At 41.7% G+C, this 25,054-nt stretch overlaps 1 protein-coding gene across 3 annotated transcripts in view; it reads left to right on the top strand.

The window, feature by feature from the left end:
• Positions 1-7,851: 7,851 nt before the first annotated feature.
• Positions 7,852-25,054, top strand: part of LOC144525948 (interferon alpha/beta receptor 1a-like) — a 28,420-nt gene continuing 11,217 nt past the window's right edge. The window contains exons 1-7 of one of the 3 annotated variants that reach the window (XM_078263022.1): positions 7,852-8,022; positions 9,883-10,012; positions 10,252-10,442; positions 13,520-13,680; positions 19,426-19,579; positions 20,879-21,030; positions 22,009-22,169. In XM_078263022.1, the coding sequence (XP_078119148.1) occupies positions 7,983-8,022; positions 9,883-10,012; positions 10,252-10,442; positions 13,520-13,680; positions 19,426-19,579; positions 20,879-21,030; positions 22,009-22,169 (989 nt within the window). In that variant the 5' untranslated portion in view covers positions 7,852-7,982. Of the gene's footprint in view, positions 8,023-9,882; positions 10,013-10,251; positions 10,443-13,519; positions 13,681-15,566; positions 15,970-19,425; positions 19,580-20,878; positions 21,031-22,008; positions 22,170-25,054 lie in introns of those variants that run through there. The other 2 variants (XM_078263021.1, XM_078263023.1) reach the window with 2 other exon arrangements.

Below are 25,054 nucleotides of genomic sequence, written 5' to 3'. Positions count from 1 at the left end.
TTCCTGAAACGCCCCTTAAAAGGAACAGGGGCGATTCCAGGATTTTTAAAGTGGGGTGGCCCAATAATCAGTGGGGGGGGGGGGATTTTATCAGAATACAGCATAGAAAATCTGCTTAGAAATATAGTACATTTTGTATAGGATAGAACAACACAATTAAATGTTACTAAATAAAACACATCACATTCATTTTTAATTTAACTTGTTGTTTTTTTCTCAACAAATTGCATATCCAAATACAATACATTATTGTATACATTTTCAATGGGCTCTTAAGGCAATAATGTGGATATGTGGAAACATGAATTGGTCATGTGACAAGGGCTGGGAAGGTTTTTTTTTGTCACAGAATCAAAAAACGAATAATGTGCAATACACTTACAATAAACTTGCCTCAAACTTAAACAGAAAACATTGCTGTACACAGTTTTCAGATAATAGGAAACAGAACAGAAAGAAGTGTGCAATGCACAATGTATTTCTTACAGCAACAAGTGCTCTACAGTGAGTTCAATATGTTTCTACTTCTAAATTGGCCTCAAAAACAAAGTACACAGCTGCCATACAACGTGTGTTTAAAGTAGATATCCATTTACCAAATGGAACGGCAGCGGTTGGCAGAACTGGCAGCAAAGTGACAGTACTCTGATCCAATGGAAATCAAATTTGTCAGATTGACAACACTCTAGTCCAATGGATTGGGTGGGCACCGGGGGGGCAATCATATGTCAGGGGGGGTGGGTGCCACCCCAGGCCCCCCCTCTAGACCCGCCCCTGAAAGGAAACGTGACCTATATTACACACCAATAATAATAATAACATTATTAATAATATAATAAATAGTATTAAAATATTGATGTTGTTGCTGTCATTTGATTGCTATGACATATGTTTTATATCTATGGCTACTACTGGCCATAAATGGATGCATAGGGCCTATGGTTAGCAACAACTAGGCTGTGGCATTTAAACCATGTTCAATTGGTAATAATGGGTTGAATGTGTGCCAAGAAAATATTCCCCACACTTTACACCAGCAGCAGCAGCCTGGACAATAAGGCAGTGTATTCATGGATTCATGTTATTTATACCAAATTCTGCTCTTGACATATACATGTGGTAGCAGAAATTGAGATTTTGAAAGACTTTATTTTTCCAATCTTCTATTGTCCTATTTAGGTGAGCCTTTACCCTTAGGTTCCTGTTCTGAGCTGACAGGAGTGGTACCCACTGTGGTCTGCTGTTGACGCTCTTGAGTTAACGTCTGGCTGTCACCTTTTCTGTCAGCTTAAACCGTTCTTCTCCTCTGATGTCTCTCATTAACAAGGTGTTCTCACCAACAGCACTGCTGCTCACTGGATATGTTTTAGTGTTTGCACCATTCTCTGTAAATTCTAGAGACTGTTGTGGTGAAGCACCCTGGAGATCAGCAATGTGTGAGATACTCAAACCACCCTGTCTGGCATTCCACGGTCATCGTCCCACATTTCTGGTCTGAACAAAACTCAAGATCTTAATAATAATGCATTTTATTCATATACCACTTTTTACAACACTCATAGACACTTTACAGAGTATTTTAAAAGAAATCCACATACTAAAAATATCCACACAGGTTGGTGCACTGCAGTCGCAGATGTGTTTGGGGAGAAAGTTCCAGAGGGAGGGGGCAGCTAAAGAAAAGTCTCTGTCAAAGAAAAGTCAGTTAAAGAAAAGTCTCTGTCAAACACTTCATTTTCTACATTGTGGTGAGTTTTTCTGCAACAATTTGTGCCTTTTCTGCATCAATTTGTGGTGCAAATGTCTTTATTTACAGTATGTAAAGGAAGTTATAATAGGTTTTTTGGAGTGGGTTGCATTGGGCATTTTTTATTATTGGGGGGTTATAACTCCCCCATCCATGATCCGACCCTTTAAGTTAAGTTTGTTTGTGGTTGTTACCATGGTGAATCATAGTATCACGGCTCCATTCATGCTGCCTTTTTATTGTGGCGGTGCACGCGCGTGAACCTACTCTGAGTTGATTGAACCAACTCATATCAGCTGTTCTGAAAACTCAAGAGTTTCCATCTCAGGGTAAATCAACTCAGACATCAGGGTTACACTCAGAGTTTGTTAAACCTCCATCCTGAAACGGGGCCCTGGGTTTATTGTACTGTGCTTGATTGTGAATAGATTTCAGGTGTGCCTGAACACACACACACACACACACACACACACACACACACACACACACACACACACACACACACACACACACACACACCCCCCAGATCCTAATTCCCTCTCGCCGCTCACCCGTGTTTTTTTGATTGTGGTAATCAGTGCTCCAAGTGGGCCAAGTGGGCCAAGTGCAATGACCTCCGAGTGCAATGATGATAGACAGACTTCCTTAGGTCAAAACATAGAGCATGTTAACCTCCTTCTATCAGCCAAATATCTTCCTGTTATTTCCTTTTATCACAGAGTTACAGGCCATAAACCACTTTTGATAGTCAAAAGTAAACTTCATTAGCGGTTACACTTTTTTGATTATTAATGAGTGTTTTTCATTTAAAGGTTCGACTACATGCTTATTGAGTAGACTATTTAGTGTTCTTCACAATCCCAGACATGCTTGTTTACATGGAAAGCAAAACAGGCTATAATAGGTTATGTCTATGTCGGGACGATTGAAACAGCTGTGTCAATCGTCCCCGACCAGGCTGTAACTCCATGTGTTTTAAGAAAATGCACAAATATCTGTGTTTATACAATAATTTATGGAGGTGAGACATGGAAAAGCAGTTTTAGAAAGATGAAAATATATTTGGGCCCACCAGGTTTTCCCATGTTATCCTATGGAGACTGACGGGCTGTGGGTCGTTAAGGGCACTTATTTGGATGTGCAGTGGCCTGACCCAGGTAAAAACCTAGTGAAACGACATTTTCCACAATAGAAACATGATATAAATGGGAAAACTTACTGTTCTAGCTATAAAAATGGCAGAATCATCCACAGTGCATGATATTTCAATAACCGCTTCATACACGCTTCACGATGACAGCAATGAGTTGTTAACGGACACTCACCAAGACGTATAGCCCAGCAACAATCTATCTAAAATAACACCTTTTGGGAGTACCATTCATGATATGTAGTAAAATATTGAAGTTGTGGGAAGTTTATATGGCTTAAACTGTATGTTTCATTCGTCCCCATATGCTGTTTCATTCATCCCTCCTGGTCGGGACGAATGAAACATTACGCTCGTCCCACTTTTGCTGTAATAATTCCTGAACGGTTTTGTTCAAAGCTGAAAATGCAACTGTATTTGACAGATGACAGGTATAGGTTGCTAGTGAGAAAATATTAGCTCTCAGTGCGATACGATCGCTTTGTAAATTATGTTTAATTAAAAAGTGTTTCAACTGTCCCAGCTCTCCCCTACACCGAAATCTGTGACCCATCGAGAGATCGGTGTCACCCCTACCTCAACCTGAACCAAACCCTTGTCCCTGACCTTAACCACGGAGGGGTGCGCTATGCTTTTAACAGGAGGGACACAGATTTCGGTGCAACACCGGCACTTCTACGTTTTACTCTTAAGCATACCTGCACTTTTTCTTGCGTACCACTACTTACTGTAGCTGGTACTCTACCACTGACAGAGAAAGCGTCAGTGTCACAGAGATTGACCCTAACGTTACATAAACTACACTACCCAGAGGGCACTATGTGACTTAGCCTACCTCAGATCTTGAAGAATCACGTAAAGGCAAGCAGTCGGCCCACCCTATCAGAAGTTCGCTTAGCCACGGACGCTAGTTTGGAAAAGCTGTCTGATGCCTGCAGCCTGACCGTAACAGATTTTTCACTGCTGAAAACCTAGAAACTAAAACAAAGTGTGTCGAGTTTGTAAGTCATTATTATTAGCCTGGTTTCAGAAAGGTAATAAAACACAACGCAGGTCTACTAGAATAGCTTCCATACATAACTGCACTGTACCCTTTCGCTCTTCAGCCTTTGGGCAGGCAGCTTTCTCTTTCAAAGCCCTTAACCAATGGAATACTATCCCGGACAATGTAAAAAGTTGTGGTTTGTTTAGTAGCTTCAAAGCTAATCTAAATAATCACCTAAAAATGACTCAGCAATGCATGCACACTGTTAGTTAATCATTCCTCACAACTGTTGGTCTTACTTGTCTCTCGAGCGGGGCTGACTGTGTGTGTGTGTGTGTGTGTGTGTGTGATATGAAATGTAAAATATTATTATTTGTTGGATGTTTTCTGTTTAGTCATTAAGCGATGTTTACATTTTTAAAATGTTGTATTTGTATTTGTGTTTTTCGAGGGACTGCAGATGTAAATTAGCCAAAGGCTAAATCTGGTGCAATGCATCAAATGGTCACATATATGTTTTAATTGCACATTGTCCCTTTTATAAATAAACTGAAACTGAAACAACGTGTGTGCCAGAGCCAGCGTTAATGAGGATTCTACAGCTAACCTTAACGTTGCCTTAGTCAATGACACCGACGTCAACAATAACGTGAGTAACGAAACACATGGATGGCCTGACTGTGACAAGGGACCAAATTATGAATTTTTGCTCCATGAGCAGCTGGCTCGTTTTTAAAGATAACAAACTGGGCTGCAAAACATGTAGCAGCATCCCTTCACTTGCTGGCCAGACAGAGATGGGACTAAAGCTGTCAAGAGAATCACACACACACGCACACACACACACACACGACTTGTTTAAATAAAGACATACATTTTTGTTGTTAATAAATAACAATAAATTGTTGTACCAGCAATATCTCCAAGTTTTGTTTTTCACTGTAGAAATCTCAAATGTCATAATGATTTGCCAATGCAAGAGAGTACCGGCACCTTTTTTTTCTCCACTTCAAGCACTGGTGGTAATTAGCAGACATACACACAGCTGCCGACCTGCAGTCTGAGCTCCAGTGGGACACGGAGAGCCCCACACCCGGTCCACAGGTACAAATTAGTTTTGCACCAAATGTATCGCAAGAACTGTTGCAAAAGTCGAGGGGCAGATTGGCCGCTTGGTGATGAGAGAGAGCACATATGTGAAGTCGCAGTGACCGATTCGAGAGGTTGTAAACACTGAGTTGTGGTTGTGATGGAACATGAACCTGAATTAAAAAAAACAAGTACACAAGTAAATGTTGCACTATAAGTTTGCAGCTGTCATTGTGTTCATGTAAATATCAATCTACACATTTGTGAATATGTTTTCTGTGACTTAAGAATACTGTGTGTGTGTGTGTGTGTGTGCGTGTGCGCGCGTGTGTGATAGTCTGCATATTTTTTGGTTTAGTCTGATCGTTTTTTAACCTTTTCAGTGGGCATAGTCAGACGTATTTAAATGTACAGATGGTTCAAAAGAGCCTCAGACTGGACGTACTGGAGCTGCAGTTTTCATTCCACAATGTAAGATATTTATTAAGATGAGAGACACAAATCTATCAGTTCATACAGTTGAGCTTCTAGCTATTATAGTAGCATTGAAATGGTTGGAAGAAAACAACAAAAAGTAACGCGCTAATTGCTTGGGAAAGTTTGGCAGCATTTACAAACATCAAAACAGTGAAATCATGTAGACAAGATGTAATTTTTGAAATACATAATTTATTATACAGACTGGGTTCCTGCCCATGTACCACCTCAGAAACATTGCCATTCTCCACTCATCACTCACCTTCTCTGCTGCCGAAACTTCAATCCATGCCTTCAATACATCCAGACTTGTCTACTGCAATATCATTCTTTATGGTACATCAACATAAGTCCGAAATAAACTCCAGTACATCCAGAACTCTGCTGCTCGTCTGCTCACCAATTCACGCTCCCGTGATCACATCACCCCTGTCCTCCAGAACCTCCCTTTCCCACAACCATAGGCGTAATTTACAGGGGGGGGATGAGGGGGTTGCAACCCTATAATCAAACATGTGCAACCAATGCAACCCACCCCAATAAACCTATTATAACTTCCTTTACATAAATAAAGACATTTGCACCATAAATTGATACAGAAAAGGCACAAATTTTTTGTTGAATTGAAATTGTTGAAAATGAAGTGTTTGACAGACAATATTATAACAGTATCTCAAATAATAAATGTGATGTGTTTTATTTAGCAAAATTGAATTGTGTTGTTCTATCCTATCCATAATTTACTATATTTCTAAGCCGATGTTCTATGCTGTATTCTGATAAGATCCCCTTATCAGCAATATCTCCAAGTTTTGTTTTTCACTGTAGAAATCTCAAATGTCATAATGATTTGCCAATGCAAGAGAGTACCGGCACCTTTTTTTCTCCACTTCAAGCACTGGTGGTAATTAGCACACATACACACAGCTGCCGACCTGCAGTCTGAGCTCCAGTGGGACACGGAGAGCCCCCACACCCGGTCCACAGGTACAAATTAGTTTTGCACCAAATGTATCGCAAGAACTGTTGCAAAAGTCGAGGGGCAGATTGGCCGCTTGGTGATGAGAGAGAGCACATATGTGAAGTCGCAGTGACCGATTCGAGAGGTTGTAAACACTGAGTTGTGGTTGTGATGGAACATGAACCTGAATTAAAAAAACAAGTACACAAGTAAATGTTGCACTATAAGTTTGCAGCTGTCATTGTGTTCATGTAAATATCAATCTACACATTTGTGAATATGTTTTCTGTGACTTAAGAATACTGTGTGTGTGTGTGTGTGTGTGCGTGTGCGCGCGTGTGTGATAGTCTGCATATTTTTTGGTTTAGTCTGATCGTTTTTTAACCTTTTCAGTGGGCATAGTCAGACGTATTTAAATGTACAGATGGTTCAAAAGAGCCTCAGACTGGACGTACTGGAGCTGCAGTTTTCATTCCACAATGTAAGATATTTATTAAGATGAGAGACACAAATCTATCAGTTCATACAGTTGAGCTTCTAGCTATTATAGTAGCATTGAAATGGTTGGAAGAAAACAACAAAAGTAACGCGCTAATTGCTTGGGAAAGTTTGGCAGCATTTACAAACATCAAAACAGTGAAATCATGTAGACAAGATGTAATTTTTGAAATACATAATTTATTATACAGACTGGGTTCCTGCCCATGTACCACCTCAGAAACATTGCCATTCTCCACTCATCACTCACCTTCTCTGCTGCCGAAACTTCAATCCATGCCTTCAATACATCCAGACTTGTCTACTGCAATATCATTCTTTATGGTACATCAACATAAGTCCGAAATAAACTCCAGTACATCCAGAACTCTGCTGCTCGTCTGCTCACCAATTCACGCTCCCGTGATCACATCACCCCTGTCCTCCAGAACCTCCCTTTCCCACAACCATAGGCGTAATTTACAGGGGGGATGGGGGGGTTACAACCCCCCTATAATCAAACATATGCAACCAATGCAACCCACCCCAATAAACCTATTATAACTTCCTTTACATAAATAAAGACATTTGCACCATAAATTGATACAGAAAAGGCACAAATTTTTTGTTGAATTGAAATTGTTGAAAATGAAGTGTTTGACAGACAATATTATAACAGTATCTCAAATAATAAATGTGATGTGTTTTATTTAGCAAAATTGAATTGTGTTGTTCTATCCTATCCATAATTTACTATATTTCTAAGCCGATGTTCTATGCTGTATTCTGATAAGATCCCCTTATCAGACCCCCCCCCACACACACACACACACACGCACACACGCACGCACGCACACACGCGCGCACACACACACACACACACACACACACACACACACACACACACACACACACTTTAAAAATCCTGGAATCGCCCCTGTTCCTTTTAAGGGGCGTTTCAGGAAGCTACCAAAAAAACAAGGAACTTCCCAGACTGTCAGGTTTTGGGGAAGTGTCGTCTTATTGTTCAACAGACAGATACACTGACTGCTATGGTGACAAACAATCGGGGACTTTGTGAAATGACTCTGTTACGATGCCTTTCAGTGTCCTGTTCATTCTAGTCGTCGTCCAAGGTAATTAGTTATCCTTAACAGTTGGAGTTTGGTTTTTAGCTAACCTAAGGTTACCTCTCGGTGCTAGTTGTGAGGCAATATCCTGTATGTGGGTGTCTGTGGGAAATGAAAATCTTAATTTCTCCCAAGCTAACGCTCGCTAAAAACCATAGACTGTAAATAAAACTAGCTAAACACTTAACGACTGCGGTCAAATCAGCCGACACTAAACTTGTAGTGCGCTCTTATACCGCATTCAAACGGCCCAGATCAAGTAGCGAAGTTAGCGAGATGATACACATGGGATTACTTCCGGTTTTCAAAATAAGGTGTTAATACGACGTACATATAAAAACTAGTAATGGATTATATTCACCAGAAGCAAAATATATGTAACCCGGTGGCGCCAAAAGTGGGTATGCAGCGCATAGGGGCGCAGCACCATGGGGGGTGCCAAAGCAGTGGTTTCTAAATAATTTCTGCATTTCCTCAGTGTTATTACATCACATTTTAGAGGACTAACAGGCTAGAGTAGGCGCCCTGTTTCATAAGATTCCATCATAGAATGTTGACATAGAAGAGGGGGGGGGGTGAGCGCTGTGAGCGCTGAGTGAGCAGGTACGAGCTTATGAGTAGTAAGTTGTGTAGGGGGAGCCACTTGATACAAACAGATTCATTTCTTAATATTATTGATATGGAAAAACTAATGAAAAATCTATTACATAATATTTGTTTGACAATATGCCTTAGTAGAGAAGAACACAGGCAAGGAGTGAATGAGACAGACATGAGGTCAGCGATGACATCACGTAGAGATGAGGCCAGTGATGACATCACGTAGAGATGAGGCCAGTGATGACATCAGGTAGAGATGAGACCAGTGATGACATCAGGTAGAGATGAGACCAGTGATGACATCAGGTAGAGATGAGACCAGTGATGACATCACGTAGGACTTCTATTAGACCACACAAAACTAAACGTCCAGTATGGTTTGAAGTTCTGTTGACCAACCTATTCACTGTGTCCTTTTTGGGGGAAGAAATAGTGCAGACAGAGATGGAAAGCCACTCACCACTCAAATCACATCAACCCGGGGTGATGATTAGGTTGCCAATTGTCACAATTTGGTTGAGGCCAATTGGCAACCTAATCATCTGTGTCACAACCGTGCAACCATTAATGTCGCTGATATACTTTAAAATATTATTTAAAGGCCATACATGATGATGTTTTTTTTTGGGGGGGGGGGCGCCGAAATTGTCACTGCATACCCCTCTGACACTGGGTAGTTGCGCCACTGATGTAACCTGTGTCTGTCCTTTATACAAAACAAATGAGTAAATTGTGATAGGAATGTATTGTTTGAGTTTACAAGAATACAATATTAACAATGAATAATTCCAGACAATGATTTATTTCAGGGGACACCTCTGACTACACCCATATTTAAAATCAAGCAGTTAAACCGTATCAATTTGGAGATTTTAGGAAGTAAAAGTCCCACATTTCTAGGGTAAAATGATGTCATATCTGAAACTTAAGGTGCTATAAAAGGACTTTGCTCCATAATTCCAGGCAATGACATATTTGAGTACAGGGCATCACTTAATACTGTCATACTGAAAATCAGACAATTTTACGGTATAATTTTGGAGATTTTTGGAAGCAAAGTCCCGTGAATGTTCAGATTTTACCAGCCACTCAATAGATAGCCATTGTTTTTTGGCTGATGAGTGAAGCAGATCTACTAGTCACTTTGGCATTTGGCTGGTTAATGGTGCCAATTTTGGACCCTGATTGAATCGGTCCATATTGTTGTAACAACATCTGCAGCATAGGCTGAGTGGTCATGCTGGATCTAACCCTTGCTTGTTTCAGTCGCAGCAGAGCTGGCCCCACCGAAGAACCTGACCCTGATCACCCTGAACACCAACTACACCCTGAGCTGGGATTGGGACCAGAGTTTTGCAGAGGGACACGCTGTCAACTTCACCACACAATATGTGGCGTAAGTCTCACTTTTACAGACACATGATCATACATGAGAAAGAGAAACCAGCGACACTGAGGCTGAGCAGCACCTTTGTGGTGACAAACTTGTGAGATGTGGTTTGTAAGGAGTCAAAATGTAATCCAAACCAACTACAGGAACTTTATTTTTTTTAAATAAAGGATGTCTATTTAAAGATGGATTTTCTGTTACGATGATTAATGCCCTACATTTTGTTTTGTTTCTCGTCCTTTCAGGAAGTTCGAGCTAAAGTCTAAGAGAAAGAGTCCAGTGTGGGAAACGGCATGTGAGAAGACGTCACATAGGTCATGTGACCTTACAAAGTTCAACCTGTACTACCTGGGCATTTACGTGCTTCGTGTACAAGCCAGTGTGAACGGGCGTGTCTCCGACTGGGTGACGAAGGATTTCTGCCCTGATAAAGATGGTAAGAGAGAGGGATGAGATGAAGACGAGTGGAGGGAGCCCAGGGGAGTGGGATGAGGGAGAGAATCAGTCCCTCTAAATGTTGTCAGGCAGATACTTCACAGTTTCCAGGAAAGATATTTCATACACAATCCTATGGCAGCATGTCATCCTTGGTGACACAAACCATCCAAAACAAGACAAATGCACTGAACAAAAGGGCAACTGAACAAAAGAGTGTACAACCACAAGGTAGCTGTGAGCGACATTCTTTGAAAAAGAAACCTTTGCATGTGTTTTGCAGCTCTGAACTATGAAAACCACAGCGTTGAGTTGAGTCAAGATTACGTGAGAAGCATAAGATAACATCTCCAACGTGGTTTCTGTAAACACAGCGTCACTAAGCTTACAATTCCCCACACAGGCTGGAATAGCAGGTCCTCATACTGCTCACTGATTGATTTGTTAATGCTTCTCAAACTGAATTATTTCTTGTATATAATTAGGTCTCAATGTGTACTATGCAGCAACCCAAACAATGACTAGCTGAGATCAGATGAAAGGTGATAGTAAAGATTTGGGCGAACGGACTGTGTGGGCGTCTCCAAACTCACCTGCTATTTTGGCTCAGGTGCAGCAGGCTACATGGGTGAGGTGGAATATAGATCAGGGAGTGTGTTGATTCATTTATTCTCTTGTTGGTCACATAGCTGTAAAAACAACTAAGCCAATCACAGTGAAGCATGACAAGAGTGACTTAAACGGTGAAGCGCTTCACCAGAAACTTAGATTCTTGTCTAGGTGGCGCAGAGCGACGTGAACACAACTGAATGAAACATGAAAACACCTTTGCCAGAAACGTTGGAAAGGATGCCAACGGAAAACCAAGTTATAAAAATATATAATAAACAAAACGTTATTCTTAATCGTCACATACACACAGGAGTGTAGTCAAATTCTGTTACTGTGTTTCAACCCATCCTAAGTATCAGGAACAGTGGCCAGCTGTGTGGGATTGAACCGCCAACCTTGTGATCAGGGGGCGACCACTCTACCTAGTACCACAAGCTACCCCAACTTGGGGCTCGAACCCACGACCCTGACATTAAGAGTAGCCGGGAGACAATCTGATGTGTGTTGAGGTGTGTGTGTGTGTGTGTGTGTGTGTGTGTGTGTGTGTGGTTATTCTGTAGCAGCCTGGTTGCCATGTTTTTACCCAGGTTAACACAGTAGACGGCTGTGTGTAATGGCTCTGCGGCAGCACTTCTCCAATCAGAGGCTGCAGATTTCACAACATATTTGTCCTGCTGCCTTCAGATGGTGAAGGAGAGGGTTTATTACACACGATAACACATACTGGAAGAACCACACAATCATTTATAGATCAATGCAAACTGCTTCGCTGATGTCCCTGCTGTAATCACATTAAATGTTTTAAGCATCATCCCATTATCGCAGCAGATTCGCTGCAAGTATTTAGTTTGGTCTTGTGGTAGGGCAGGGCGATATGGACCAAAAATGATATCTCTGTATTTTTCTGCTGAATGGTGATACACAATATATAACTTAGTAGTTTCTAAAAAGAAGGCTAAATGTGCAGTTGTAAGTAGATCACATACTGTTTGAGATGTCACATGCACTTTAATTTAAACAGATTGTGATCAAAATAAAATGCAAAGACAAGGTTTACTTTCCTGTTTGAAAATACACAGCTGCAACACGCACACACACATATATTTATATATATATATATATATATATATATATATATATATATATATATAAAAATTAGGGCTGTCAGAATAATGCGTTAATTTTGATTAATTAATCTGAGAAAAAATAACGCGTTAAAAAAATTAACGCAGATTAATCCATTCCATATTGACGTTTGCGTACAGACGAAAATCTGGTGCCACTGATATGTCTGCTCTTCTTTCTGCTGCTCTGAAACAGACGTTACAGAAAACACAAACGCCGCTGCATGTCACACTAGTTAACACTATACTCAACAGCAGCTAACGTTAGCCTACCGCTAGCTAGTTAACACTATACTCAACAGCAGCTAACGTTAGCCTACCGCTAGCTAGTTAACACTATACTCAACAGCAGCTAACGTTAGCCTACCGCTAGCTAGTTAACACTATACTCAACAGCAACGAACGTTAGCCTACCGCTAGCTAGTTAACACTATACTCAACAGCAGCTAACGTTAGCCTACCGCTAGCTAGTAGCTGGATTAAACACGGTTAAAATGCTGACAGCTAACGCTAAACGGTGTAAAGTGTGACTGTGTTTTACTGTAGAGGATTCAACACCGGGATGTAACAATCTGCAGCTGCCGTCGGAGAAACAACACAGACGGTGCGTTCAATGAAACTGGTAAACTACAGCCTCGTGGTGCATTTGAAGTTATTGTAAATGTCCTTTTCCATCTGGTGGTTGTTTTTGTCGTTCAACAGCAATTTACTAGTGAAATAAGTTATTGTTATACATTATTATTAAATCATTTCATTTTGACCATATGGCCTTAGCAATAAACAAGCCGTTCTTTAATGTCGCCAACTGTTGTTTAGTACCCTTTTTTTTCTTTTCTTTTTTTACTTTGTTAAAAAGTATCGGTTCAGGCACCGTTAATTATGTATGCGATTAATTAATCACAGAGTATGTAATTAATTAGATTTAATCGATTGACAGCCCTAATATAAATATAAATAAACAGCCTATAATAAATGGATTAAATAGAAAAAGGCCTATCTCTAAAATGCTCATTCAGCTGTTTTCAACAACAGAGAGAGAGAGAATAGAAAGGTCGTCATTTTTGCATGTAAAAGACTAAGACTATCGATTGATTATCAAAAAAAGTAGTTGATACAATTTTCGTGAATCAACTAATAAATGAATCAAATATCAGTTTCATTTCTATACTTGAGTATGTGATGATATTGTGAATCAAGATTCCTGTAGTTAAATTTACGAGTAAGCGTAATTTAAAACTTGTTTTTTTAATTATATTATTGAATACGAGGTTTGTGGTATTGAAGCTTTCAAAAATAAAAGGCCCCAACGACCTCTCATCTATCCATTCCTCTCTCCTGCTAGCTGCTGTGGGTCCTCCATCCAGAGTGGATCTTTCTCCTGCTGGAAGTGGCCTGGACATTATCATCTCTGACCCTCTGACCAGCACCAACAGCTCCATGAAGGACCATATCGAAGACCTGTACTACCACATCCTCTACTGGGAACGCTCTGTAGACACACAGGTAGGAAACTCAACTCTCATCCCTCTGACAAACACTAGGCCCATGCCTACTATATTCCTTTGAACTAACTTTGACTGCGTTCACACTGAAAGCCTTAGTGCTCATTTTGGATTCATTGCTCAGATCCAGTTCTTTTTTGTTTAGCTGTTGACATTAGGGATCGACCGATTTTGAAATGTTGCAAACAAAACTTTGTTTAAATGATTTAAGCAATTATGTAATAAATTAGAATATTTCAACATAGTACCCAGTAAGAGATAGTCAGGTAGTGTTGTGGGGGGGACATTAAGTCAGACTCAGTGATGAGTGAAACCGGAGCAGAGGGACAGACACAGAGCTGTAGCCGAGCCAAAGTAGACCACTTTTTAATTCATTACATTTATCGGTTATCAGGCAAATAAAACGCCGCTACAGATAATCGGCAAACTGCCAAAAAAACGGCCCGATAATCGGCCTTTCCCTAGTTCACATTATTTTTTATATGTGGCCAATACGGTCCTGAACACACATGCACAAATGAACAATAACAAAGACATCACACGCAGCACGCTGTCATACTGAAGTAAACATGCAGGCCACTGAAGTCAGCGTTGATGTGCAGTGGAAGCAAGCAGCTGTAACGGCTGACAACCGGGCATTATCAGCCAAAACCGGGTCAGACTCGCAGTCAAACAGGCAGGTGATCCCATCCATGACGGCTTTGTTGTGGTTTGAGTCTTTAGCTTCTTTAAACTTGGCTGTAAGGCTCTGAAAAATCAGACCTGTATCTGACTTAGGACAACCTTTTTTTCCCCTGCAGTCTGAAAGCGGCCTTTTCTACTACATGAAGAATATACATCAGCATTGTCACAGATTTTTACATAATTTACATCAATTCCCCTGTAGCCTTTATGTTATGTGATAACTCTCAGATACAGATTCTTTGTTCAATAACTAGTGTGGAGAGATCCACACAGACATGTTATAACGGGAAAATACCCAACAGTTTCTCCTGTTTACACTCCAGACCTGCTGAAACCCCTGAGACTGCAGCAGCCACATAATCAAGTCATACGCTCACAATCAGCCCTGTTAACAGAGCACCTGCTTCCTGTGTTTCTCTTCCGTATGTTCAGCAGGGCGTGTTGCTTTATTGGTTTTTACTTGTGTCCTATATGCCTGGCAGAAGAGATTCCTGTCTGTGCTACAAGGCGGGTGAATCTCACATGAGAGAGTACATGAGTTCTTTTCTGGTTCCAGGATTTCCGCCCAGCTGTTTGTAAAAGAGCAGCCTGCAGGTCTGTCTGCAAACTGGTTTGACGAGGAAGACGCAGGTTACTACAGTGTGTTCTGAAATAACCCAGAGCTAAGGAGTATGTCAAATGATCTGAATAAAGGCCAAGCATACACAAAAGGAAAAAACAGCAATTAGAAACCTTCACATGCACATGTGCTTTAATATTGCAAGTGCTCCAGAGAGATTAATACACAGTATATTATTTAAAAACACAAACCAGTTTCTCAGTTGAAACACTTCTCTTTTCCCCCTCTTGTTCTTGCGTGAGGTTAACACAGTATGCCCTCATGTCATGTAGCTTTTGTGTTATTTTTTTTACATTCTAGTCATGTGAACAAGATTTTACTGGGCATTTAGAAATAATGTATGTTTTAAATGATAACTGTAAATTCTATCTAGTTCTGCCTTAGGTAACATCCTATGACCCAAAATCCTTAATATTTAAGTCCAGATTGTTTTTAAATGCCTGAGAGGCGTCTGTAACGAGACGTCTTGCTGAGTGAAACACGATAAATGGGCGTCGGATCATTTCTAGAGGTATTAGACTGCATCATAAAAAAGTGGGTGTTGGTTACCAAGTTTCTGGAGAATCTTAGGGAGTGGAGCTGTAGAAAACTGGAGGACTCCACCCACACCTCCCTCACCTGCGTCAGGAGGCGGAAGATATGGCAGAAACCAATGAATCAGACTACATTAACTACAACAACTACATTCTTTGGATATGTCCCAAACACACACCTCAACCCATATCACCCTCGCTAGCTACCTGTTTTCTGTATCCATTTTATGGGATGAGAAGTTATTATTGGCTAGAAGGCCAGGGATCAAGCACTAATCCATTCATTATTTATTTGTCTATATCCATGAGGTTCCACTTCGGGATTGTTCCGTTGCTGCCGAAAATTCCACTGGATGTCTTCATTTTCGGCCCGATTCTGCTTTTTTATGTTGTAATTTTAAACTGTGGTGGATTTGTGAGGACTATGGTTAACTGCTCCTCGGATCTCTGCAAGGTAAATCCAGACAGCTAGCTAGTCTGTTGCACGACTAAAACAACTTTTGAACGTACACGTTCCCAAGGGCAGACTGGCCATCTGGCATATCGGGCACTTTCCCCGGTGGGCCGACGTGCTTTTTGAGCTGACCGCCGACGCCAATACTTTTTGGTCAGCGGCCCATTGTTTTTTCAATTGAAACTGGGCTGGCCCAAAACACTTAGTTAGCATAATAGTAGTTAGTTAAAATGTCCAGTTCATGGTTAGCTGTACCTACACATTCACCCCCTACTTTAACAATGAAATGGACTTGTCCGTAACGGTGCACGGCGCGAAAGATAAACACATAGTGACAGGAGGACTGGGAAGTACCGACTGGTCTCCGTCCAGAGCATGGTCCAGAGTCTTTGGGGTCGCTGTGTCAGTTTTGTTTACTGTCTATGGGAAGTACACATAGAGAGACGAAGCAAGACGAGTCGGAAATGAAACGAAGTTAACCAAAGCGGCTCAAATAAAAGAAAAAAGCGAAAAGACAGCCAAGCAGCTAGCTGTGAAGTGGCGCTAGGTGAGGATAACGTTAACCAAGACAATAAAGAGGACATCATATCTTTAAACAGCACCCTCTTTGGGATTTCTGCCTGCATGCAGTGTCGGGTGTGCTCCCGTGGCTGATGATAGTGGTGGTGGTGTCAGCAGCAGTGGCATGCACAGTGAGGAGACTCAGGAGGAGAGGGACAGAGATGAGGGAGTAAGGGTACAACCTGCGGTAAGCACAACTCCCCTTAAAACACTTTGCCCCTTGATAAAACTGAGCCATAAACAAGTGGTGGACAAACTGTTGATAACAAAAAGTAGGCATGCTACACTGTATGATTGCATTAGTTCGGCTAATCTGAGTCTTGACTGATGTTCTCACCATTTTATTATTAAGGCTATATTAGCTTACCTTTCATTCAACGAAGTAGCCTACATCTTAATAATAAGCAAAACACCACCTTAGGTTCATCAAACCTTGTGCTTGTGCATTTGTGTCCTTAAAGTAGCCTAGATAAACGTTGCCCATAATGCAAACTTGAACCAGAATTGTAGCTTTTCTATCTGCATTAGCAGACAAAAACTCATGATAGACCTCTTCAAATTAAAGCACAGGACCTCGTCAGTCGTGAAATTATAAAAAATAATATATAAAATAAATAATATATAAATATATATATAGCTTGTTTTATGATTCATGAGGAGTATACCATTTTATTGTATTAATAAATGACACTTTTTTGAAATATTTAATGTGTCAACTCTCACTGATTCTTGCTTACTCATTACATGGCGTTAGTAGTTTTAAGGCGTAGGAGTTGGTATACATATTCAGGGGAGCGCAAGGACGGGTGGTATTTGTGATCTCATGTGGTGGGCCGGTCTGGGCCAAAATGCCAGGGCCGATTTTTGGTCCCAGTCCGTCTCTGCACGTTCCACCAAAACAAGTTCCTTCCCGATGCTGTTTTGCAGAGGCACTGCGTCCAGTGCTCAGCGCTGCCCAAGACGATTAGCACGTTTTCCTCCCATCCTGGAATGCTGTGTGGACCATCCAGACCCTCCTCTACAGTGCTGTGGAGAAAGGTCTGGCAGAGCGAGACTAAGGCAGGCCCAGTTTCATAATGAACCGGAAATATTTTTACACTTCTCAACAGCTGGGGGATATACTGTATCTCGGGTCACGGCCGCTCTGTGTGGGAGGATCCCCTTCTCTCCCCAGTACTGCCTGGCTGGGCGCATTTCCTCCGCAGCGCTTAGGCTCTAGGTCGGCTTGGAAAGGCTCTGGGTGAAAGTGGTTCTCGGCTGACATATCCTGCTCCCCGCTTCCCGGAGCAGTGCTACACCCTCTCTCCCTGCTGGCACGGCTGTCGACCGGGCCAGTGCAGACTGTCGGCTACTCAGTGTGTCAGGGGTCTGCAGTGATGTCAGCAACCCACCAGACTCGTCCTGTTTGCCGTGCTTTGTCGGTGTGATTGAGTGATATATAAAAATGATAAGATGTAAAAGATAAGAACAAGACTCAGACCTCCGCAAGGCATGCCCTGGGAATTACCTTAATTAAAAATAACTTATTTTTCAGATTATTCCAACACCACATGAATGCAGCACAAATGCCCCATCTTAACGAAAGTGAATATAATTAGTGTATCCGCCAAGGGGGTAAGCGATCATCTGGAAAGCGTACCTCCTAAAGGGGAAAGGCCAACAAGCCATCACCTCCTGTTAGCATTCCATTGACTGCCTTTCATTTTGGCGTCACTTTGACAGTAAATAACTTTACATGTGAAGTGTTTAAAGACTCTATTTGTCCATTGTTTATTTCTAAAGAAACACGACAATGTATAAAAGGCTCCATTACTTTTTATCTCACGTTATGGCTCCGTAGCAGACGTTTTTGTAAAAATAGGCTAACGATTGTGTCATAACCAAGCGACTTTCTGTCGCATAGCAGACAAATTACCGTATAGTACAGGAGAAGCTTGCAGGCAATCAGAGGGATGTGGAGACATACAGTCAAGGGAGAAGCCCATAGAGAGTCCATGAAAGCATCGGAACAAAATATTTCAGCAACATTTTGATGGATTGGAAATACTTCGGTATGTGCTATACCTGCAGAAAAGAAAAATATTGCAATGTTTTTTGTTTTTTATATGATATAATGAGAGACACCAAATTTCCACCAGCTCAGATTCTCAGTTCCTCTGGCCTGGCCTGCACATCTCCTGTGAGAGTTGACTGGTGTTTTGAGGAACCAGCCATAAAGCTATTTGTTTGAGAAACTTCCATTCCAGCTTATTGTTAAGTCAGTGTTATTGTAGCAATACTGAAAATGTAGGCCAGTGACGGTAAAGGACATCAACACACACCTTGCTTCATCATGTCCTGGCACACTGTGATACAACACCATCTTTGACCGCAGACCTTTGAGCCACCGCTGTTTATCGTATTTGTTCTCCCGCTTGCTGGCTGTCATTTGCTTAACATAATCGCCCATATTTGAATGAGGATAAAGGAGAAAACCAAAGTCCTATTTACATACAGAGCATTCATCTCTGTAAACCACCATCAATGTCAAAAGATATGTCTGCCCAGACATTTGTGGTCACACTAATGCACGACAGCTATGAAGTGACTCTGATCTGATCTGACTGTTATTATAGCCTTTTCAAATGGTATTCAGGGGTAAACAGACATGCATAGAAGTGGGTGATTTACTACAATGAACATTAAAAAAATACTAATTTAATACTGGGGTAGAAATGATCATCATTCATCAGTTAGTTAATACTAATGATATAATGAAACATATATAATAATGATGTGGTTGAATGACATCTGTGCTGAAAGATTTCTTTTCAAACTTTGGGTTTAACTGTAGTATGCTGGCTCATGAATAAATGAAATGAAGTAGCCTTCCTAAAGGTCTCACCTCTCCTTCAGGCCGTAGAAACCCAGATGTTGGCTAGCAAGGCCACCGTGGTGACTCTGTCGGACCTGAAGGCCTGGACCTGGTACTGTGTGAGGGTCCAGTCACGCTACGACTTCTTCAACAAGAAGAGCAGCTTCACCTCACCCCACTGCATGCAGACCGAAGGTAACACTTTTTGCTGCCCTCTGAGAATATTGTATGAAAGCAAGGCAAGTCAGCTTTATTTGTATAGCATTTCAGCAGCAAGGCAAGTCAAAGTGATTCATATAAAACAAAATAGAGCAGTTAAACACAATTAAAAACAATCGTTAAAGAGAATATAAAAACAGCTCAAATAAAATAAGACGTATGAAATACAAGTTACAGTACAGTGTAAGAAATGAACAATAACTTTAAAAAGGCAGCATCAGGGCACCTGGGTAGCTCACCTGGTGGAGCGCCCGCCCAAATATAGAGGTTTACTCCTCGACGCAGCGGCCGCAGGTTTGACTCCGACCTGTGGCCCTTTGCTGCATGTCATTCCCCCTCTATCTCCCTTTCCATGTCTTCAGCTGTCCTATAAAAAAAGAATCTGAAAAAAAGGCAGCATCAAAAAGAAAAAGTCTTGAGTGATTTAAAAGAACTGAGAGTTGCAGCGGACCTGCAGTTTTCTAGGAGTTTGGTCCAGATACAGTATATGGTGCATATAAACTGAAAGCTGCTTCTCTGTTTAGTTCTGACTCTGGGGACAGAAAGCAGACCTGACCAATAGGGTTGGGCATTGTTTGGATTTTAACAATTCTGATTCCAATTCCGATTCTTCCTTTCGAGTCCGGTTCTCATCGATTCTCGATGCCAATCCTACTGACCAACCTGACACGTCTGGGTGGTTCATAGTGTAGCAGCAGATTAGAAATCAACCATTCAGTGCTTTATAAACCAACAGGAGCTGCAGCGTTCTGACTCAGCTGCAGCTGATTTCTGGATTTGTCTGTTTTTAACATCGCCGATTAAAGCTGAGCGCTGACATTTATAGCTTTTGCCGATCGTGAAAACACTTCTCTTCAAAATGCTAAACACTTTGCAAACATGGAGGCAGTCAGAGCGAGAGGAAGAGAGAAGAGTAGGAGGCCAGACCCTAACAGAAGGCAGGATCCATAAACCATCCACCACATCCTTTACTAAACATTTAGTGCACTATTTTGCTGCAATTATTTTTTACAGTATTGTTTTTTGTTTCTTTACAGTAACATTGAATTGATTACTGTACTGTCAATTTACTTTTCTTTGTGTTTTTTGTTAAAAAAAACAACTATATATTTGTTTCTGATGCCTTTCTAATTGTGCGTTCATTAACATGTAAGTAACAGAAGCTACACATTCAAGTTTGTATGTAACCGTGTGAGTGTATGTAGGTGATAACAGAAGCAACATGCAACTCTACTCAAATTTGATGTGATCTATGTACGTGTCACACTTCAACAGGTGCCATTCCGTGGTGGCAGATCTTTGGCTACTTCCTGCTCTTGGTGATCTGCTTCTTGTTGTTGCTAGTCATAATCTGCAGCTCCTTTTGGTTCTTCAAGACTGTTAAGGCGACGTTTTACCCCTCCAACCAGCTGCCGCCACACTTCCAGGTATGAAGCCACAGCTTTGGCTCTGTGGCACATCTAGTTTGTTAAGATTTCTGATATGTGAAGTCAAAATAGTTGTTTTGAGAACATTATTGTCATATATTTGGCCAATTGAATTAAAGGGTAACTACTGTTTTTTTCAACCCTATTTTCCTATGTTTTTGTGTGTAATTGACTGATGGGAACAATAATATTTGACATTGGTCCAGTATTAAGCGTGACCGCTTTAACCGGCAGCCACAGACCGGGCTGCAATTTTTAATTTTTTAATTTAACCTTTATTTATTCAGGGAAGGTTCACTGAGAGGCAGCCTCTCTTTTGCCCTGATCACATTCACACAGTTATACATTCATACCTGGAAGCTGCCCAGTACAACCACAGTCTGATCTGCTGGCCACTGAGCAGTGGTTGGAGGTTTAGGGCCTTGCTCAAGGGCACCTCAGTGGTGGTAATGAGGGAGGGACAAGCGCTGCTCTTTCACTTTCCCCACCCAGATTTTATCCCGTCGGTCTGGGGATTGAACCGACGACCTCCCTATGGGGCAAATGTGCATCCTCAATTTAGTCCACTAGAAGTGCTTTATTTTGCCGCTGACAGGCTCAGATTAATATTCTAAGTGTCTGACATCATTATGGAAAGGATCCCTACAGAGATAGACCTTTAACACCTGTTTAAGACCTTTCTGTTTAACCAGAAACAGCTCTGAAGTTGCTAGCACTAAACCCACCAGACTCTATCCAAAATAGGGTCCAGGTTGAAAAGAACGGTAGTTACCTTTTAAATGCAGCACAGGAAGGCTGTGTTGCTTGGTGTTAGTGAAAGAATGTATAGCTAGCCAATTGATATAGCAGCAGAGTACCCACCACGTTGATTATAAGTTGACGAAGAATTTGCATGTCAGAATTTAATCTCACTAAAGTTTATATATCAGTCTTATTTCAATCTCTGTCCTCTCCTCCTCACCCCGGTCTTCCCCCCAGTATCTTTGTGACTCATCTGGTTCTGACATTCCTCGCCTCCTCACCACGGATTCCGACTCGGAGCTGTTGTGTGATAAGATGACCGTCTGTCCAAAACCACCGGTCCTGGAAAACCACATCCCTCCCCCTGAGGCCCTGCCGGTGCCCCCGTCAGACAGCAGGTGGGTTCATCTCTGATGCTACATCAGCTCACGTGTTCGCCACAGTTTCATAGCCAAAATATTGTTCTCATAAGAACATTAAAGGTAAAACGTTACGCGGGGCCAGGAAATACAAGCAGCCAGTAAAGTAAAAAGTAAACAAATGATTTCATTTAAATAAGTTTACAAATATTGGGGGTAAGCACTTTTTATTTTACTATATCTCTTTACATAAATATTTTTTTCTACTACTATGGGCTAACAGTTAACATAGAAACGATCAGACATACATTTAAATGCCCTCTGTAAATAGACAGTATTACATGGCTATGCTGCCCTGCTGGTAGGGGCAGTTTTTTTTACAATTTGACCTACTTTCACTTAACTACGGTGCAGTAAAGTCAATCAGATGTCCGTGATCTGCGTAATGACGGTACAGTGGGATGTTTGCCTTCAACAGAGCGACAGTAATAACCTAATATACCATCATTACTGAGACTAAACTACATTGTCCGTTATGTTTCCACTGAATAACGCATTCAATAAACAGAAACATAACTCTTGTAGCGCACATGAACAGATGCACAATATTAGCTCACACATAAATGTACATTCATAAATCCTGCATAACATCGTCCCGTACCTACAGGAAATCAGAAATCAACTTATTGATACACAGTAGTGTCGACAAACTTAGTCCAATGAGGGGAGAAAGGAAAGTGTGATAGCCTTCCATGTTGACGCTTTTTTCTCTCTCGCTCGAGACCGCTGTGTACAACGTTACTAGCAGGTAGAGCGAGCTCTACCTGGGAGAGAGAGAGAGAGAGAGAGAATGTATCACTACAGCCAATCCAGTCTGCTCAAAGCAATGGTCTTTTTCACAAATATGATGCACGTAAAGGGGGGAAAAAAAGTAACTTCCACTTAAGGGGCCATATCTTGCACCCTGCGCAGCACAGCTCAAAGCCTTACGCAAGTGTCTTTGCTAGTTTAAGACTGGCGCGCTTGTCAATTTCCCGTCCAGCGCCCGCGACTAGGATAAGCGTGTGTCTGACAGTGTGGGGGCGTGGCATCACAATGGTGGCTCTCCATCGTGATGTCGGCCAGCCATCATCGTCCATCGGCACAACCCTACCCAACACAGTCTCACACAATCCTATGGGAAACCCTGAACATTTTCAAGGGGTTTTATATTTATATGGCTTTCAATGACTCAGCCGGTCTTTCACCTCACAGTGTTCACAGTGTGTGTTCAGTTCAATTCAATTTCAATTCAATTTTATTAATAGTATCAATTCATAACAAGAGTTATCTCAAGACACACAGAGTAGGTCTAGACCACACTCTATAATTTACAAAGACCCAACAATTCCAGTAATTCCCCCAAGAGCAAGCATTCAGTGCGACAGTGACGAGGAAAGACTCCCTCTCAGGAAGAAACCTCGGACAGACCCAGGCTCTTGGTAGTCGGTGACTGACAGTGCCGGTTGGGGGTGTGATGAACAGTGGCAATAATAGTCACAACAAAAAAAAAGATAATGGATCAGTGACTAGAAAGAGTAGTTGTAGTAGTTCATGGCATAGCAGGGCACTGTAGGGTGTCACAGGACGTAGCAGAGCACTGCAAGGCGTAGCAGGACGTAGTAGGACGTAGCAGGGCACTGCAGAGCGTAGCAGGGTGTAACAGGGCATAGCAGGGCGTGCAGCAGGACCACGGCGACTGGCTGCAATCATGATTTAGGGGCCACCCCAATCCAAGGAAACATGCTGGGCGAAAAGAAAACCTATAGATTCTGGGGAATAAGCTCCCCAGAGCTAGGTTAATAACAAGCATTTCTGGAACATGGAAGCACACAGATGGAAAGAGAGAGGAGAGAGAAGCTCAGTGTGTCAAAGGAAGTCCCCCGGGCAGTCTAAAACTATAACAGCATAATTAAGAGAAACAGGTTAAGGAGAGGAGCCTGGTCGGGCTAGAACTCTCCCCTGCCGGACTGCCGGGCTGTACCGGCCTGCCTCCCTCTACTTTGATTATATCATTGATTATATTGTAGATGAGTCTAACGACTATGCAGAGAAGAGAAGGGGTTCCGTGTCTGTTGCTATACACCCTCCCCCGGTCTAGGCGAATGCTGCAACTCCTCACTCCCTAACTATAAGCTTTTTCGAAGAGTTTACTCTTAAATGTGGTGACGGTGTCTGCCCCCCGGACCCAGACTGGGAGCTGGTTCCACAGGAGAGGAGCCTGATAGCTGAAGGCTCTGGCTCCCATTCTACTTTTAGAGACTCTAGGAACCACAAGCAACTCTGCATTCTGGGAGCGTAGTGCTCTAGTGGAGCAATAAGGTACTATGAGCTCTTCAAGATATGATGGTGCTTGACCATTTAGAGATTTGTAGGTCTGGAGAAGGATTTTAAATTCAATCCTGGATTTTACAGGAAGCCGATGCAGAGAAGCTAATACAGGAGAAATATGATCTCTTTTCTTAGTTCTTGTCAGGACATGCGCTGCAGCATTCTGGATCAGCTGGAGAGTCTTAAGGGTTTTATTTGAGCATCCCGATAGTAAGGAATTACAATTAGAGATGCACCGATTACAATTTTCTAGGCCGATTCCGATTTTCTTTGAGTTAGGCCAGCCGATACCGATTTTAGCCGATTCCGATTTCATTTTTTCTAACCTCTTTACAGCACACACAAATACTTATTTTCTATCTTTTCTTTAATAGAACATTTTGCACAGAACATAGAACATTTTTTTAACAGATAATGGATCACTATAAAATAGAACTATATAAGTGTGGGAAATTCACACACATCTAAAGTGCAAGAACCATTTCCTTCTTTTCACATCCAATATCCAACTAAAAAAATGTGATTTTGGTTTTTGGTGTCATCCCTCCACGCCC

This window comes from Sander vitreus, chromosome 11, assembly GCF_031162955.1.
Source record: "Sander vitreus isolate 19-12246 chromosome 11, sanVit1, whole genome shotgun sequence".
Classification (NCBI taxonomy): Eukaryota; Metazoa; Chordata; class Actinopteri; order Perciformes; family Percidae; genus Sander; species Sander vitreus.
The sequence above is the reverse complement of the archived record's forward strand: the minus strand, read 5'-3'. Positions and strand labels throughout refer to the sequence as shown.